At 37.8% G+C, this 20,102-nt stretch overlaps 1 protein-coding gene across 1 annotated transcript in view; it reads left to right on the forward strand.

Annotated features, from left to right (window-relative positions):
• Nucleotides 1-20,102, forward strand: part of LOC133537254 (protein jagged-2) — an 89,840-nt gene that overhangs the window by 58,191 nt on the left and 11,547 nt on the right. Inside the window, 7 exon segments of the mRNA XM_061878218.1 lie at nucleotides 3,592-3,840; nucleotides 8,281-8,341; nucleotides 9,910-10,040; nucleotides 11,365-11,491; nucleotides 11,546-11,568; nucleotides 11,663-11,755; nucleotides 19,295-19,408. Coding sequence (XP_061734202.1) covers nucleotides 3,592-3,840; nucleotides 8,281-8,341; nucleotides 9,910-10,040; nucleotides 11,365-11,491; nucleotides 11,546-11,568; nucleotides 11,663-11,755; nucleotides 19,295-19,408 — 798 coding nt within the window.

The raw sequence follows: 20,102 nt of genomic DNA on the forward strand, positions 1-20,102 counted from the left end.
TATAACACTTATATAAGACTTTTAAAGTCATTTTGATAGTAGGCTAATATAGACACTTACATCTTGTGTTGCCTTCATTATAACACTTTTATAAGACTTTTAAAGTCATTTTGATAGTAGGCTAATATAGACACTTACATCATGTGTTGCCTTCATTATAACACTTATATAAGACTTTTAAAGTCATTTTGATAGTAGGCTAATATAGACACTTACATCATGTGTTGCCTTCATTATAACACTTTTATAAGACTTTTAAAGTCATTTTGATAGTAGGCTAATAGACACTTACATCATGTGTTGCCTTCATTATAACACTTTTATAAGACTTTTAAAGTCATTTTGATAGTAGGCTAATATAGACACTTACATCTTGTGTTGCCTTTATAACACTTTTATAAGACTTTTAAAGTCATTTTGATAGTAGGCTAATATAGACACTTACATCATGTGTTGTCTTCATTATAACACTTATATAAGACTTTTAAAGTCATTTTGATAGTAGGCCAATATAGACACTTACATCATGTGTTGCCTTCATTATAACACTTATATAAGACTTTTAAAGTCATTTTGATAGTAGGCTAATATAGACACTTACATCTTGTGTTGCCTTCATTATAACACTTTTATAAGACTTTTAAAGTCATTTTGATAGTAGGCTAATATAGACACTTACATCATGTGTTGCCTTCATTATAACACTTATATAACACTTTTAAAGTCATTTTGATAGTAGGCTAATATAGACACTTACATCATGTGTTGCCTTCATTATAACACTTATATAAGACTTTTAAAGTCATTTTGATAGTAGGCTAATATAGACACTTACATCATGTGTTGCCTTCATTATAACACTTATATAACACTTTTAAAGTCATTTTGATAGTAGGCTAATAGACACTTACATCATGTGTTGCCTTCATTATAACACTTTTATAAGACTTTTAAAGTCATTTTGATAGTAGGCTAATATAGACACTTACATCTTGTGTTGCCTTCATTATAACACTTTTATAAGACTTTTAAAGTCATTTTGATAGTAGGCTAATATAGACACTTACATCATGTGTTGTCTTCATTATAACACTTATATAAGACTTTTAAAGTAATTTTGATAGTAGGCTAATATAGACACTTACATCATGTGTTGTCTTCATTATAACACTTATATAAGACTTTTAAAGTCATTTTGATAGTAGGCTAATATAGACACTTACATCATGTGTTGTCTTCATTATAACACTTATATAAAACTTTTAAAGTCATTTTGATAGTAGGCTAATATAGAGACTTACATCATGTGTTGCCTTCATTATAACACTTATATAAGACTTTTAAAGTCATTTTGATAGTAGGCTAATATAGACACTTACATCATGTGTTGTCTTCATTATAACACTTATATAAGACTTTTAAAGTCATTTTGATAGTAGGCTAATATAGAGACTTACATCATGTGTTGCCTTCATTATAACACTTATATAAGACTTTTAAAGTCATTTTGATAGTAGGCTAATATAGACACTTACATCATGTGTTGTCTTCATTATAACACTTATATAAGACTTTTAAAGTCATTTTGATAGTAGGCTAATATAGACACATCATGTGTTGTCTTCATTATAACACTTATATAAGACTTTTAAAGTCATTTTGATAGTAGGCCAATATAGACACTTACATCATGTGTTGCCTTCATTATAACACTTATATAAGACTTTTAAAGTCATTTTGATAGTAGGCTAATATAGACACTTACATCTTGTGTTGCCTTCATTATAACACTTTTATAAGACTTTTAAAGTCATTTTGATAGTAGGCTAATATAGACACTTACATCATGTGTTGCCTTCATTATAACACTTATATAAGACTTTTAAAGTCATTTTGATAGTAGGCTAATATAGACACTTACATCATGTGTTGCCTTCATTATAACACTTATATAACACTTTTAAAGTCATTTTGATAGTAGGCTAATAGACACTTACATCATGTGTTGCCTTCATTATAACACTTTTATAAGACTTTTAAAGTCATTTTGATAGTAGGCTAATATAGACACTTACATCTTGTGTTGCCTTCATTATAACACTTTTATAAGACTTTTAAAGTCATTTTGATAGTAGGCTAATATAGACACTTACATCATGTGTTGTCTTCATTATAACACTTATATAAGACTTTTAAAGTCATTTTGATAGTAGGCTAATATAGACACTTACATCATGTGTTGTCTTCATTATAACACTTATATAAGACTTTTAAAGTCATTTTGATAGTAGGCTAATATAGACACTTACATCATGTGTTGTCTTCATTATAACACTTATATAAGACTTTTAAAGTCATTTTGATAGTAGGCTAATATAGACACTTACATCATGTGTTGTCTTCATTATAACACTTATATAAGACTTTTAAAGTCATTTTGATAGTAGGCTAATATAGACACTTACATCATGTGTTGTCTTCATTATATCGCTGATAGAAGGCTTTTAATTTTTTGCGGCTTCAGACATATTTTGTTTTGTACACGGCTCTTTTAACATTTTGGGTTGCCAACCCCTGATATAAAGTAACATTTCAATATTCTGAAGTATTGTGCTATTGTAAAACTATTTATATATGTTTATATACAGTCACGATCAAAAGTGTAGGTACACTTGTAAAGAAGATGATGTCATGTCTGTCTTGACTTTACAATCATTTCTTATTTGTTTGTGATGTAGTGATTGGAGCACATACTTGTTGCTCACAACAAACATTCATCAAGTTTGCTTCTTTTATGAATTTATTATGTCTCTACTGAAAATGTGAGCAATCAAAAGTATACATACAGCAATGTTCATATTTGCTTACATGTCCCTTGGCAAGTTTACCTGCAATAAGGTGCTTTTGGTAGCCATCCACAAGCTTCTGTGCACATTTTTCACCACAAAATTGCTGCAGTTCAGCTAAATGTGTTGCTTTTATCACATGGACTTGTTTCTTCAGCATTGTCCACACCTTTAAGTCAGGCCTCTGGGAAGGCCATTCCAAAAGCTTCATTCTAGCCTGATTTAGCCATTCCTTGACCACTTTTGAGGTGTGTTTGGGGTCATTGTCCTGTTGGAACACCCAACTGTGCCCAAGACCCAACCTCCCCCCTGATGATTTATTTATGCAGCCCATTGAGACACTTGTGATTTAGGGCTATATAAATAAACATTGATTGATTGATTGAAAATAATTCGCCTGAGTTGCAAACAAATGTGTGTGTGTGTATAAACTATAATCACATTCATTATTTTAACTTTGGATGTGCCTGTGGACCAGACTGTGGATGCTGGCGGGCCAGACCAGGCCCACGAGCCAAAGTTTGTGGACCCCTGGTTTATTTGATATTTAACTTGTATATAAATTACTGTATTCATGATTGTTTAATTGAACTTCCCATCTTCAATATGAATTCTGACATTTGTGGTATAGAATGTTCTTACATTTACTTTGGCATTAAAGTGGCCTGGTTTTTGTAGAAATGTCACTCAGCGCCGTTTTCCATTTGTATTGAAGAAGTGTCTCCTTGTGCTCACTCCCCCTCAGATCCGCTGATTGAGCGTGTGCTTCTCTCCTCCATGTTGAACCCTGGAGAGGAGTGGCAGACGCACCGCCACCACGGCACCGCCTTCAGCCTGGAGTACCGCCTCCGCTTCCGCTGCGACACCAACTACTACGGACCTTTCTGCAACAAGTTCTGCCGGGCCCGGGATGACTTCTTCGGACACTTCAATTGTGACCTCGCTGGCTCCAAGGTCTGCATGGAGGGCTGGACAGGACCAGAGTGCAAAGAAGGTGAGGCACAACTTATGAACCTCAGCTCCCCTGGTGCCAGTAGCACTCGTGCAGCCTCATAGGCTTTACACTGTACCTCCGCGTGCTTGACTGTACACCAGACAATTACCTGCTACTCGCGGCTATCTACACCAGAATGTTTGTACTGACTCATTTCCAGTGCACACTAAATCTATACCAGTTGTACACTGACTACTCTAAAGCAGGCCAAGGATCTCCAAACTGATGAAGGAATGAAACAGTGAACACCTACTTACAATATTGTATACAATTGTGTTATAAAGGTGCTTTCTTATTGTAGAATACTAAGATATTCAAATAATATAGTTTACCGTCGCTAATCGCTACCTAGCAACTGGTGCATCAATCACTGACAACTGGCACGCTAATGTCCCTTGGCAAGTTTACCTGCAATAAGGTGCTTTTGGTAGCCATCCACAAGCTTCTGTGCACATTTTTCACTACAAAATTGGTGCAGTTCAGGGTTGCTTTTCTGACATGGACTTGTTTCTTCAGCTTTGTCCACACGCTTAAAGTCCTACTGAAAGCCACTACTAGCGACCACGCAGTCTGATAGTTTATATATCAATGATGAAATATTAACATTGCAACACATGCCAATACGGCCGCTTTAGTTTACTAAATTGCAATTTTAAATTTCGCGCAGAAGTATCTTGCTAAAATGTCGCGGTATGATGACGTGTGCGCGTGACGGCACGCATTGTAGAGGACATTTTGGTCCAGCTATAAGTCGTCTCTTTTCATCTCATAATTACACAGTATTCTGGACTTCTGTGTTGCTAAATCTTTTGCAATTTGTTCAATAAATAATGGAGACGTCAAAGAAGAAAGCTGTAGGTGGGAGGCGGTGTATTGCGGCCGCCTTTAGCAACAAAAAACACAGCCGGTGTTTCATTGTTTACATTCCCTAAAGATGACGGTGAAGCTCTACTATGGAACAGAGCAGTCAAGCGAACACGGTTGGATTGGACCACACGCACAAAGTACAGTGTATTACGCAGCGATCATTTCAAAAGATCGTGTTTCGAAGAGGGTCCCTTGCGAAGGGCAGGGATGGGCATCGCCACCACCCGTCGACTGGTGCTGAAGAAAGGTGCGGGGCCGACCTTCAGGTTGTACAGGTATGACCATATAATCTCACTAAAACACTAGTAACACAATAAGCAGATAAGGGATTTTCCAGAATTATCCTAGTAAATTTGTCCAACATCTGAATCGCTCCCCCTGTATAGTCTTTTTTAATTTTATTTTATTTTTTCTAGTCCTTCACTCTCCCTTTCCTCATCCACAAATCTTTCATCCTCGCTCAAATTAGTGGGGAAATCGTCGCTTTCTCGGTCTGAATCGCTCTCGCTGCTGGTGGCCATGATTGTAAACAATGTTCTGATGTGAGGAGCTCCACAACCCGTGACGTCACGCGCACATCGTCTGCTACTTCCGGTACAGGCAAGGCTGTTTTATTAGCGACCAAGAGTTGGGAGCTTTATCGTGGATGTTCTCTACTAAATCCTTTCAGCAAAAATATGGCAATATTGTGAAATGATGAAGTATGACACATAGAATGGACCTGCTATCCCCGTTTAAATAAGAACATCTCATTTCAGTAGGCCTTTAAATCAGGACCTTGGGAAGGCCATTCTAAAAGCTTCATTCTAGCCTGATTTAGCCATTCCTTGACCACTTTTGAGGTGTGTTTGGGGTCATTGTCCTGTTGGAACACCCAACTGTGCCCAAGACCAAACCTCCCCCCTGATGGTTTTAGCTTGTCCTGAACAATTTGGAGCTAATCCTCCTTTTTCATTGTCCCATTTAAAGCAGCAGTTCCATTGGCAGCAAAAGAGGCCCAGAGCATAATACTACCACCACCATGCTTGACGGTAGGTGTGGTGTTCCTGGGATTAAAAGCCTCACCTTTTCTCCTCCAAACATATTGCTGGGTATTGTGGCCAAACAGCTCACTTTTTGTTTCATCTGACACCACATGGACAAAGATAAGACCTTCTGGAGGAAAGTTCTGTGGTCAGATGAAACAAAAAGTGAGCTGTTTGGCCACAATACCCAGCATTATGTTGGGAGGAGAAAATGTGACCCCAAACACCTCAAAAGTGGTCAAGGAATGGCTAAATCAGGCTAGAATGAAGCTTTTAGAATGGCCTTCCCAAAGTCCTGACTTAAAGGTGTGGACAATGCTGAAGAAACAAGTCTATGTCTGAAAAGCAACACATTTAGCTGAACTGCAGCAATTTTGTGGTGAAAAATGTGCACAGAAGCTTGTGGATGGCTACCAAAAGCACCTTATTGCAGGTAAACTTGCCAAGGGACATGTAAGCAAATATGAACATTGCTGTATGTATACTTTTGATTGCTCACATTTTCAGTAGAGACATAATAAATTCATAAAAGAAGCAAACTTCATGAATGTTTGTTGTGAGCAACAAGTATGTGCTCCAATCACTACATCACAAACAAATAAGAAATGATTGGAAAGTCAAGACAGACATGACATCATCTTCTTTACAAGTGTACCTACACTTTTGACCACCACTGTATATATTCCTGTTTTTATTCTACAACTGTAAAGTACAGTGAGTAAGGTGTGTTAGAATAATTGTGTATATATTATCACACAACGTTTATGCTTAAGGACTGTTGCTATAAATGATAAATAAATGATAAATGGGTTGTACTTGTATAGCGCTTTTCTACCTTCAAGGTACTCAAAGCGCTTTGACACTACTTCCACATTCACCCATTCACACACACATTCACACACTGATGGAGGGAGCTGCCATGCAAGGCGCCAACCAGCACCCATCAGGAGCAAGGGTGAAGTGTCTTACTCAGGACACAACGGACGTGACGAGGTTGGTACTAGGTGGCATTTGAACCAGGGACCCTCGGGTTGCCCACGGCCACTCTCCCACTGCGCCACACCGTCCCACACCGTCTATAATTATTGTCAATTGTGCTGAAGTGGTGTTTTTCTTTGTCTGTGCAAAGCCGGCAGTCCAAAATCTTGCAAGCCAGTCTGGTATCAGTGTCTATGTCCAGGAACGGCCTGCTGACTGCCAAGGCCGAACACCATTGTTGTCATGATCCGTGGTCCAGGTCATGTTTAGTTTAGTTATGTTCTGTTAGTTTTGGACTTCTTGCACTTTCTTGTTTGTTTTGTCACTCTGGTTACTTATGATTTTCACCTGCCTCGGTTATTTGGGACACACCTGTGCCTAATCAAGAGACACTATTTAAGCCTGCCTATTTGATCACTCGTCCTGGCTTCCTTGTTTGCGGTAAGCAACAGTAATGTGTTCCTGTTCTAGACTCTGTGCTAAGTTGTTGCCTTAACTTCCCGTGCGTTCGGCACACTTTTCTTTTGTTTGTTTCTGTTTGTTTGGTACGGTGTGTTATTTATTAAATCATATCCTACCTTTACGTTTTCGTCCAGAGTGTCCGTGTTGCTTTGGAGGAACGATCCCGCATAAAGATGTGACCCCCGCGTGACAGATGTGACGCAGAAAGAGCAGAGACAAGGCGATATCACTAGCGTCAACACATATGCATATTTGTATACTATATATTGTGTCTAACTGGAGTTGTCGAGATTACCCCTTCCCTCAGTGACAGCTGCAGTGATGTCACTAGAGACCTTCCGAAATAAATAGAGGAAGAACGAGGGCGGGACTTTAAGAACGTAGTTTGGATCTGTATCTAGAATACAGCCCAAAACATGTGTCTCCTCAATTGAGCGAAATTGAACTCTGTCTCTGCATGATTCCTTGCTTCTGGTCTGTTTTAATAGATGTCATCAGTGTTTGAACCTGACGCTGCTTTTTGTAAACTCCACCACTCTGTGTTTTGAATCCATGTTGTGTCTTTCAAGACATTGAACATTGTGAGGGGAATAGAACAATTATTGTATAAAAAGTCAAATCAAAAGCATTTTTACGACCCTGCGTCTAATGTTGAAGACCTCTTCTCTAAATTATATCCCAGTTTCATGTATTGACTCTTGAAAAGATACACTTTATTAATGTTGTTGAAATGTGGGGGATCCTGGTCTCCATGTGTGCACGACCAGAGGAAACCAAGGTGGAAACGGCGGGGAAAAGACATGTCATGAATTCGCAACAGGGACATCCTGCAGCAAATACCAACACGTCTCGGCCCGACTCGGTGCCACTTCCTCCTCAGCGGGTTGTTGATTGGATGGCAGGACGAGCAGGAAGTTTTAAAAAATGAGCTCGGGCGTTGCCCTCTACTGCCAGTGATGGATTGTAGCTTGCTTTGGCTTTTTTATGTTCTCTTATGTTGTGTCCAATGTGTGTGTTTGGCTTTTTTATCTTCTCTCATGTTGTGTCCAATGTGTGTGTTTGGCTTTTTTATCTTCTCTCATGTTGTGTCCAATGTGTGTGTTTGCAGCGCTGTGCAAGCAAGGATGTCACCAGGCCCACGGCTCCTGCACGCTGCCTGGAGAATGCAAGTGAGTTCCATCCAGTGTGGGACATTTAGCACAACTACTGGGCTGCTAGGAATGCACCATCCATCGCTGACCAATCAGTATCAGCCTATTTTCTTGGAAAAGAACATGATTGCCATTGCCGATCCAGGTCTCTCAGTGTGGATTATTCCCAGTTTTTCAACCACTGTGCTGTGACATATTGTCTGGTGTGCCCTGGGAAATCATGCAACTTCACCTCATTGGTCCAAAATATGTATTTTTGTAAATCAATGATTATAATCTGCAAAATAATGTGCCGTTGTAGAGCATAGCAGGGTAACCATGTAGTACTCCAGTAGGGGGCAGCAGGTAGTCATTTGCTTAGTAGAAGTCGGAACACGTCAAGGATGGTTTGTCGTGATCCTAACATGCAGAGACAGCATGCAGGTAAAAAGGTATGTGATGTGCAGCATGGCGAAGTGCATACTTGCCAACCTTGAGACCTCCGAATTCAGGAGACTGGGGGGGCGGGGCAGGACGGGAATAAAGGGGAGGAGTATATTTATTGCGAGAATTCATTGAAATTCAGGTATTTATTTTATTTACATACCGTATTTCCTTGAATTGCTGCCAAGGCGCTAATTAATTTGAAACTTCTTCTCACTCTGGTGTTTACCAAAGGCATGCGGTAAAGGCAAGCATGCGCTAATTATTTAAAAACCTCTTCTTACTCCGGCACTTACCAAAGGCATGCGGTAAATTTAGGCCTGCGCTTAAAAATTTGAGTGTGATGTAAGGATACCATCATGAAAAGCACATTTAATAAAAAAAACCGTTATTATGGTCTTACCTTTACTTATAAATGAAGTCCATGCGCAGCTCCTTCTGATCAAAAGCATTGATAACTTGTTTATAGAAGTTATCGATGTTAGCTGTTTTTGTTGGAGGCTCCCATTAAAATCTATGTGAATATGTGAGGAGCCATCAACATGTGATGTTATCGTCTGCGACTTCCGGTACAGGCAAGGCTTTTCTCTTAGCACCGAAAGTTGCGAACTTTATCGTGGATGTTCTCTACTAAATCCTTTCAGCAAAAATATGGCAATATTGCAAAATGATCAAGTATGACACATAAGAAAATCTCATTTTAGTAGGCCTTTAATGTGATGTTCTTGGAGCCTGGAATAAGTCAATAATTCATAATGTCATTGATTTTGATTCATTATTTTTTTTAATGACAGAAACAGCCTGCATGGCAGCTTTGTGTTATTAGAGTCAACATTGCAACATTTCTTGTTACATTTCACCCGTTGGCTCTTTTATATCACTTTTTATGTTTGTTTGTTTTTTTAAATAGTATTTTTAGAATGTGCATGTGGGCCGCAAATGGCCCCCAGGCCGCACTTTGGACACCCCTGGATTAATTGTTATTGACTTTGTTTTGTTCCATTATGAGTAAACTAGTAAAAATATTGTGCTGATACTGTTAAACTTTCAAAGTGCTTGCTATAAAGAAATGTAGAAGTACAGGTGGTACATGTGGTCAGAGTGTGTCATCATTTTATTGAAGTTGTAATTGTTGCTCACCTGTTCCATCCTCCACTCTGCAGGTGTCACTACGGCTGGACGGGGCCTCTGTGTGACCGCTGTGTGACCTTCCCCGGGTGTGTGTACGGCAGCTGTGGTGAACCATGGCAGTGTGTGTGTGACGTCAACTGGGGAGGTCTGCTGTGCGACAAAGGTATACAAACATGTACAACATCACAACACAACAGGGTTTACATTTCAATAACTATAGTTTCATATTGGGTTCTATGACTGTACTTTTATTTTCTTTTGTATTCCTTTACATTTATATTGTTTTTTTTATACTTTTTTTTTTTTTTTTACTTTCTTTGTCATTCATTAATATATTTATTTTTCATTTTCAGTACGAACCATAAATTAGGTTTGGATAACACTAATAATAATGTGAATTATATGTATTTGATTATTGTATTATGTTCTTTTTATATTTCATACATGGTACAAACGCACGCACACACGCTTACTTGCTTATGCTTACTTATATATATATATATATATATATATATATATATATATATACATATGTGTGTGTATGTCCACACCTTGTCCTCATTCAATGTGTTTTCTTTATTTTTATAACTATTTACATTGTAGATTGTCACATCAAAACTACTAGAATGCCAAGAGTGTGCAAAGCAGTATTCAGAGCAAAGTGTGGCTATTTTGAAGAAACTAGACTCTAAAACATGTTTTTATTTATTTCACCTTTAGTGTTAATTCATAGTTTTGATGTATATATATATATAATATATATATATATATATATATATACACACGTGTGTGTGTGTGTGTGTGTGTGTGTGTGTATATATATATATATATATATATATATATATATATATATATATATATACATGTATGTGTGTGTGTATATATATATATACACACACACAACACACACACACACATATACATATATATATATATATATATATATGTATGTAAGTGTGGGAAAAAATCACAAGACTACTTCATCTCTACAGATCTGTTTCATGAGGGGTTCCCTCAATCATCAGGAGAAAAATCTCCTGATGATACATAAATATATACATATATATATTTATGTATATATATATATATATAAATATATATATATATATACAAACAAACATGTACTGTGTTAAAATAAGATTTATGTTTTGATTTACTTTTACTTAATTTATATATTGAATATCATTGACTGTTTTTTTTTTAAAGTAGCCTTGTTTTTTGCAGGTAGACTGTCTGAATGCTCAGGGATGACGATTATATATACTTTAAGCAATTTTCTGAGAGGATGAATTATTCTTTATTCCATTTTGGACAAACAAGCAGCGATGTAAGAACGATGCCCTCGCCTTAACACTTTCTAAAGATGGACATGTGCTGTAATGTCTTTCCTGTGCAAGTCACTTCCTCTGTCATCATATTCCATACAAGCCTGTCATTATTCACATGTCACATGTCACACAACATTACTCTCTATCTCTCTGATGCAGACCTGAACTACTGTGGGACTCACCAACCCTGCAAGAACTCCGGCACCTGCACCAACACCGAGCCCAACGAGTACCAGTGTGAGTGCCAGGAAGGTTTCAAAGGACGCAACTGTGAACTTGGTGAGCAAACTTTCACATCCTGCGTCATCATCATCATCATCATCATCATCTACATTCTCTTCTGCTGCCTATTGTGTGAATGTAGTGAAAAGTGTTGCATGTTTCATATGACTGCACGAGTCTGTATACTAACAAAACATGAAATGTGGGATAATACTTTACAGATACCGTGATATAGGGCTGGGCGATATGGCCTTTTTTTAATTGGAGAACCCCACTGGCTTCAGCTGCATCTGTGCTGATGGCTGGACGGGACTGACTTGTGCAGACGGTAACTCACACACACACAGCTCGTTAGTAGACTGGCTATGGCAGCAACTTGAGGGTTCCAGGTTCGATCCCCGCTTCTGCCATCCTAGTCCCTGCTGTTGTGTCCTTGAGCAAGACACTTTACCCACCTGCTCCCAGTGCCACCCACACTGCTTTAAATGGAACTTACAAACCCTGTTTCCATAGGAGTTGGGAAATTGTGTTAGATGTAAATATAAACAGAATACAATGATTTGCAAATCCGTTTCAAGCCATATTCAGTTGAATATGCTACAAAGACAACATATTTGATGTTCAAACTGATAAACTTTATTTTTTTTTTGCAAATGATAATTAACTTAGAATTTCATGGCTGCAACACGTGACAAAGTAGTTGGGAAAGGGCATGTTCACCACTGTGTTACATCACCTTTTCTTTTAACAACACTCAATAAACGTTTGGGAACTGAGGAAACTAATTGTTGAAGCTTTGAAAGTGGAATTCTTTCCCATTCTTGTTTTATGTAGAGCTTCAGTCGTTGTCGTATTTTACGCTTCATTATAAGCCACTTATTTTCCATTGGAGACAGGTCTGGACTGCAGGTGGGCTAGGAAAGTACCCACGCTCTTTTTTTTTTACGAAGCCACGCTGTTGTAACACGTGCTGAATGTGGCTTGGCATTGTCTTGCTGAAATAAGCAGGGGCGTCCATGAAAATGACGGCGCTTAGATGGCAGCATATGTTGTTCCAAAACCTGTATGTACCTCTCAGCATTAATGGTGCCTTCACAGATGTGTAAGTTACCCATGCCTTGGGCACTAATGCACCCCCATACCATCACACATGCTGGCTTTTACACTTTGCGTCGATAACAGTCTGGATGGTTCGCTTCCCCTTTGGTCCGGATGACACGATGTCGAATATTTCCGAAAACAATCTGAAATGTGGACTCGTCAGACCACAGAACACTTTTCCACTTTTCATCAGTCCATCTTTGATGAGCTCAGGCCCAGAGAAGCTGTCAGCATTTCTGGATGTTGTTGATAAATGGCTTTCACTTTGCATAGTAGAGCTTTAACTTGCACTTACAGATGTAGCGACCAACTGTATTTAGTGACTGTGGTTTTCTGAAGTGTTCCTGAGCCCATGTGGCGATATCCTTTAGAGATTGATGTCAGTTTTTGATACAGTGCCGTCTGAGGGATGGAAGGTCACGGTCATTCAATGTTGGTTTCCGGCCATGCCGCTTACGTGGAGTGATTTCTCCGGATTCTCTGAACCTTTTGATGATATTATGGAGCGTAGATGTTGAAATCCCTAAATGTCTTGCAATTGCACTTTGAGAAAGGTTGTTCTTAAACTGTTTGACTATTTGCTCACACAGTTGTGGACAAAGGGGTGTACCTCGCCCCATCCTTTCTTGTGAAAGACTGAGCATTTTTTGGGAAGCTGTTTTTATACCCAATCATGGCACCCACCTGTTCCCAATTAGCCTGCACACCTGTGGGATGTTCCAAATAAGTGTTTGATGAGCATTCCCCAACTTTATCAGTATTTATTGCCACCTTTCCCAACTTCTTTGTCACGTGTGGCTGGCATCAAATTCTAAAGTTAATGATTATTTGCAGAAAAAAAAAAAGTTTATGAGTTTGAACATCAAATATGTTGTCTTTGTAGCATATTCAACTGAATATGGCTTGAAAATGATTTGCAAATCATTGTATTCTGTTTATATTTACATCTAACACCATTTCCCAACTCATGTGGAAACGGGGTTTGTATATATGTATATGTGTCTATATATATGTGTGTATATTTATGTATGTGTGTATTTGTGTGGAAATATATATATATATATATATATATATATATATATATATATGTATATATATATGTGTGTGTGTATATTGCTGAATAGATGATACAGTATGTTTGTAGGACAGAAGATTCTCTGTCCATTGTGTGTCTTTGTAGTGTGATCACCTCTTTTCTCACGGCCACTGCACATACTTTTCAAAAGTACTCAATAAAAAGGCAAAATAGCGCCTAGAGAACTGTGATAACCACATTGCCCGTGTTCAATGATCATATTTGCATCTTCTCCTGCAAGTATTGTGTCTCTGCTGATATATGCTGCATAGCCATGAACACACACGAGCTAAATATTACATTCTGCTCACCTCCGAGACTTCATCCATATTGTACACATACCAAGTTTGCACGTGTTTTCCTACACCTCCTCAGCTTTCTGAAAATGTGGCCCCCAAAACAATTCAGTGAAATACCCCTGATACAGAACCTGGATAAGTTCTGAAGTTCTGCCATAAACAGAATGCTGGCTGAAAAAACAAAGGCTGTATTCTCTCCTGTGAGATACTACTGGAACTGAAAGCACCCCTTGAGTGCAAAACAGAGACAAGCTGCAGGATATAATGTTGGGATGCTACTATACCTGCACACCTGCACGCCTGCACTCCACTTTCCCCTCACGCCTCATCTCCTCTCAGACTTGTGTGCTCTGACGCAAGAACAAAGGTCAAACATGTTTTGCTGGAGTAACAAGTCAGCTGTCAAAGCGGTCTGACCTCATGTGTTTATGTGGCCATTAAGTGTGTGTGTGTGTGTCTGTCTGTCTGTGTGTGTGTGTGTGTGTGTGTGTGTGTGTGTGTGTGTGTGTGTGTGTGTGTGTGTGTGTGTGTGTGTGTGTGTGTGTGTGTGTGTGTGTTCTTGTATTTCTACCCTTCTTGAGACATGAAGAAGGAACAGTATCTTCCATATGAGGAGTTGTGAACAAGTGATGACATAAATCATGGTCCCAATAACATTGCATCTAACAGACAATGTCTCATTTGTGGTGACATCTATCAAAATGAGGGCGGTCCCAAAAAGGAGGGATTGTTCACATTGTGTCGTTTTTAAAAGTGCTCCCCCTCTGGTCAACATATGAAATAACTGTGTGTAAGAAGATGAAGTGCTCCCCCTCTGGTCAACATATGAAATAACAAGTGTTTGTAAGAAAATGAAGTGCTCCCCCTCTGGTCAACATATGAAATAACTGTGTGTAAGAAGATGAAGTGCTCCCCCTCTGGTCAACATATGAAATAACAAGTGTTTGTAAGAAAATGAAGTGCTCCCCCTCTGGTCAACATATGAAATAACAAGTGTTTGTAAGAAAATGAAGTGCTCCCCCCTGGTCAACATATGAAATAACAAGTGTGTGTAAAAATTTGAAGTGCTTGCCCTTTGGTCAACATATGAAATAAGTGTGTGTAAGACATTGAAATTAGCCCCTTTAGGCCAAAACTAATACAAATAAATAATGTATATAGAGACATACTGTAATAATTTGAGGTACATATTGACAATTAAAACCAATTCCAAACAAAAATCTATATATTTTTAAATAAACAAAAGAAGTCTTTTTTCTCACAATGTGTCAACTTTTCTCTTATAAAATTGGGAACAATTTCTGATATTCTTTGTTTCCATAATATCGCAATATTTTCTTGTAAGAGTATTATTTTTTATGTAAAATTATTACATTTTACTGGAAAATGGTGAAATTTGTCATTTAAAATTCTGACTTGTATCACACTTTTGACAATTTTTTTGGTGTTCTTGTAAAATTTGCAAGTAAAATTCCGATTATTATTATAATAATGCCAACATTTTAGATTTTTTTTTTTTAATTGTGACTTTTGTCGAGTAAAGTTACGACCTTTCTTAAAATTGCCAGAATTTTGAGTTTTTCTTGTAAAATTGCGTCTGTTATTGAGTAAAATTCCAACTTTTATTATAATATTGCACAAATGTTTAGTTTTTCTTGTAAAATATTCACTTGCGCTGAATAAAATGAAGACTTTTATTATAATACTGCCAAAATTCTACATTTTTCTTGTGAAATTCCAACTCTTATTTTTCACAACAAGCTTTTTTTATATTTGCATAGTATGTATATATTATTAATGTTGTAAATACAAATATTTATATATCTAGAAAGGGTGGTCCTAAAGAGGGAGGCATTTTTTCAGAAAGTAACAAATACAAGAATGTGTGTGTGTGTGTGTGTGTGTGTGTGTGTGTGTGTGTGTGTGTGTGTGTGTGTGTGTGTTTGTGTGCGTGTGTGCGTGCGTGCGTGGGTATTATCAGATTGGCCAGGTGTAGGTCACATCTGAGAGTGTAAATACATTGCTGCTGTCACCCTCTCTCCAGGTTTGCTTGCTGGCGTGTATACACAACAATAACAAAATGTTGCATCTCATTATCATGACGAGTGCAAGATGAACATGAAGGAGTTGTTCTTCTGTCGTTTGGTTGATCTCATGCCACAGTTTGGACTAACAAGCAATGTTAATTAAAGTCTATGTTTGTTTGGGACGCTCTGTTTAGTTTTGGGTGGGCTGGGGGCCGTTATTGCTGGGGCTGTGATTTAGGGTCAGGTTTGTGGAAAGTGGTTGTTGTGACAGGTTACGTCAATGGGAAAGAGTCAGGAGGGATATGTAGACAGAGCGCCAATAAGCATGGGAACTTTGTCATGGTGGTTTCCTCTAAATCCCAAATGATTCAAATATTGTGCAAAATTGTTGATGTCTCTAAAGAAATATGCGCTTTATTTTGGAATTTTACCCAAGATCCCACGTCTATACCCTTATTTGTGTCTTCTTCACATTGCTAGCAGTTTTTCAGTAAAAACACAAGGAAAGTGTCTAAAAAAACCTCGAACAACATTTTATGTTCCGAGCGCAACGGTATTTAAGCCACACCCACTACATTTTAGAAGAAATAAATATTTTAACGTATATTAGCCGCACCGGACTATAATCTGCAGATAAATACCAGTACGAAAGATTTTGTGGTTGTTTATTTACCTACGTTAATTGTTTCCAAACGGTGCCTGTCACACAGAGGTAAAACGGCTGATCAAACAAAACAGAAGTAATTTTCATGGACCAAATAGCTGCAGAAGCTGGCTCTCTAATTAGCTAACCGACTCAGTAACTCCATGGTGACATATCGGTGGACTTACCAAACTGAAACAATACAAAAAGAAAGCCGTAAGTTATAATATAACGCATACATTTGTAATCTTTCTTGCATGTTCACTAATCCTAATGATACTAGCTTGATTACATTACAATAGCCCATACAAAAATACGTATAAAAACACTCCCACAGACATCGCACATGGGACGGTTCGGTAAGTGTGAATTGTTGTAGTTATATTGGAAAACTTACAAGCGTTGCTTTGAGTGATGAACGAAGAATCCCTTCCAGCAGAAATGCTACAGACGGTTATACATCCGGTTTATGGCACGGAAGAGGACGCACATTTTCAACCAGGAGCACCTGCAGTGATCAAATTCATCCAAAAGTTGGCGCCAAAGTACATACAATAAAGCCCCTTTTCAGTGTCTGAGTGTGTCGTATGAAAATGATTTTCAATCCGGCCCGCCAGACGTTTTTTGATCTTTAACTCCCAAACTGTAGCTGCCATTATGATGTGCGTTTTTTAAATCAGCATAAGTAGAAAGTATTTCAATGGTGGAAATCTGCTTTTTTGGGTGTTCTAGGAGTTATTAGGGTCATCTGGGTCACGGCAGCTCAGACCAGGAACAAAGCAGAGTGGGCGGGGCTTGTTTCCAGAGCAGCCAGCCCCAAACACATGTGTCAGGAACAGATGCAGAAGCAGATTTTTACGTGATATATCATATTGTAGGTGTTTATTACACTTTGCATTCATATTTTGCTGTTTGTTACATTTTTGTTGTGTTTTGCTCGATTGTAAAATATACACAACTATGGAGGAGCTGCTCTGAGAAGTAAAATAAGTTCATATGTTGTTAATATTCAGTGTTTTATCGTTCATAGTTAATATTGTAAATACCACACAAGAGGAGCGATGTTTATATGTTGTTAATATTCAGTGTTTTATCGTTCATAGTTGATATTTTAAATCCCACATAAAAGAAGAGTAATTTTCATATGTTAATATTCAGTAGTTTATCGTTCATAGTTAATATTTTAAATCCCACATAAAAGAAGAGTAATGTTCATATGTTAATATTCAGTAGTTTATTGTTCATAGTTAATATTGTAACTCCCATGTAAAAGAGGAGCGATATTCAATGTTGTTAATATTCAGTGTTTTATTGTTCATAGTTAATATTGTAAATCCCATGTGAAAGAAAAGTGACATTCATGTGTTGTTAATATTCAGTGTTTTATTGTTCATAGATAATATTGTACATCACACACAAGAGGAGCGACGTTCATATGTTGTTAATTATTCAGTGTTTTATAGTTCATAGTTAATATTGTAAATCCCATGTAAAAGAGGAGCAATGTTCATATGTTAATATTCAGTGTTTTATTGTTCATAGTTAATATTGTAAATCCCATGTGAAAGAAAAGTGACATTCATATGTTGTTAATATTCAGTGTTTTATTGTTCATAGATAATATTGTACATCACACACAAGAGGAGCGACGTTCATATGTTGTTAATTATTCAGTATTTTATAGTTCATAGTTAGTATTGTAAATCCCATGTAAAAGAGGAGCAATGTTCATATGTTAATATTCAGTGTTTTATCGTTCATAGTTAATATTATAAATCCCACACAAAAGAGGAGAGATGTTCATATGTTGTTAATATTCAGTATTTTATTGTTCATAGATAATATTGTAAATCCCACTTTTCTTTATTTTCATGTACATTTTGGGTGACCCATTCAGTACAAAAACTATAAAATTCCATTCTGTTTTTTTGAGGTGGTCTGTCATAATTTTCATAGGACTCTACAGGATATTGTGACTTTTGGTATTAGTGTTCCTGAAAAAAAATGCATCCCAACACACATATTGTACATCAGCTTTCACAGCTAAATGTGTACACATCATTAACATACATTGGCCCCCAAGAGGCACTCGTTCTCTCAATGTGGCCCCCGAGTCAAAATATTGTTCCAGCTCTTTAATAGGGCGACATAACTCGGTTGGTAGAGCAGCCGTGCCAGCAACTTGAGGGTTCCTGGTTCGATCCCCGCTTCCGCTATCCTAGTCTCTGCCGTTGTGTCCTTGGGCAAGACACTTTACCCACCTGCTCCCAGTGCCACCCACACTGCTTTAAATGGAACTTACATATTGGCTTTCACTATGTAAAGTGCTATATAAATATAATTCACTTTACTCCCACCTACAGGACTGGAATGCTCAGCATGTCACACATTCATGGATGTAAGCTCACTCTTCCATGTTGTCACCACTTAAAAACCCATTTGAGATGAGCAGAAGACAGCAATTTAACCTCCATGGTTTCTCATCGCCGTCCCTCTTAACTGAAACACACTTTTCCTCTCTGAATGTTGTGAGTGATGAGAAGCAGCACAGGATTGCTTTTATCACTCTTTGCTCAGCAACCACAGCAGCAGAAACTAATGAAAGCCACTGAGAAGCTTCCGCAGACCACTTCACCGTGCACACACCTGCACTGAGTGGCAACACACACACACACACACATGCACACGTCAGTAACTGATGGGCATTTTTTCTTCCTCACAGCGGTGAAGCGATGCGACCGAAGTCCATGTGGACGAGGTGCAACATGTCAGGAGACTCCGGGAGGTTACCGCTGCCTCTGCCCGCCCGGATGGAGCGGCAGGACCTGCCAACTGGGTCAGTAGGTGAAGATGATCTCTCGTTGAAGCCCAAGTGTGTCGTCGTGAAAACTCTCCATGCATGTCTGACGGTGTGACAGTAAAACAGGATGTGATATATAAATATATTAGGGCTGGGCAACGATTAAACATTTTAATCGAAGTTAATCGCACTATTTCTCCGATTAATCGCGATTAACTGCATTGTATACACAAAGCCCAATAATGAATTCAAAAGTGTTGTGTAGTGCACCTTTATTGGAATATTGTCCCACATGAACAAAAGTGCCAAAACATTTGTTGTGCAAACACAATTTAAATCAGTCCTTGTTAAACAGTAGCAGTTAAATAGCATATTTGATGAAAATCAACTCCAAAAATGTAAATACAAACATTTAAGCTTATTGCCACTGCCAGGGTATTTAAGTTATCCTGGAAAATAAATGGAAAATAAATATAATTATGGAAAATAAATATAATCTACATACAAATCTCTGAGCCACAATCATAACATCTGAACAGGCAATTTCTGAGCTAACAGCAGAAACATTTTTTTTATCAGGGATCTTATGTTTAAAAAACCTATATTATAGGTAGTGGGCTGTTTTAGGGAATTTTGGATCAAATTATCCGTAGTAGCAATATTAATAATGTTGTGTTTCTTCTGCGTAGTGCACTTAAAATAATTATGACCATATCTAGGAATTGATATG

This window comes from Nerophis ophidion, linkage group LG18 (genome assembly GCF_033978795.1).
Source record: "Nerophis ophidion isolate RoL-2023_Sa linkage group LG18, RoL_Noph_v1.0, whole genome shotgun sequence".
Lineage (NCBI taxonomy): Eukaryota > Metazoa > Chordata > Actinopteri > Syngnathiformes > Syngnathidae > Nerophis > Nerophis ophidion.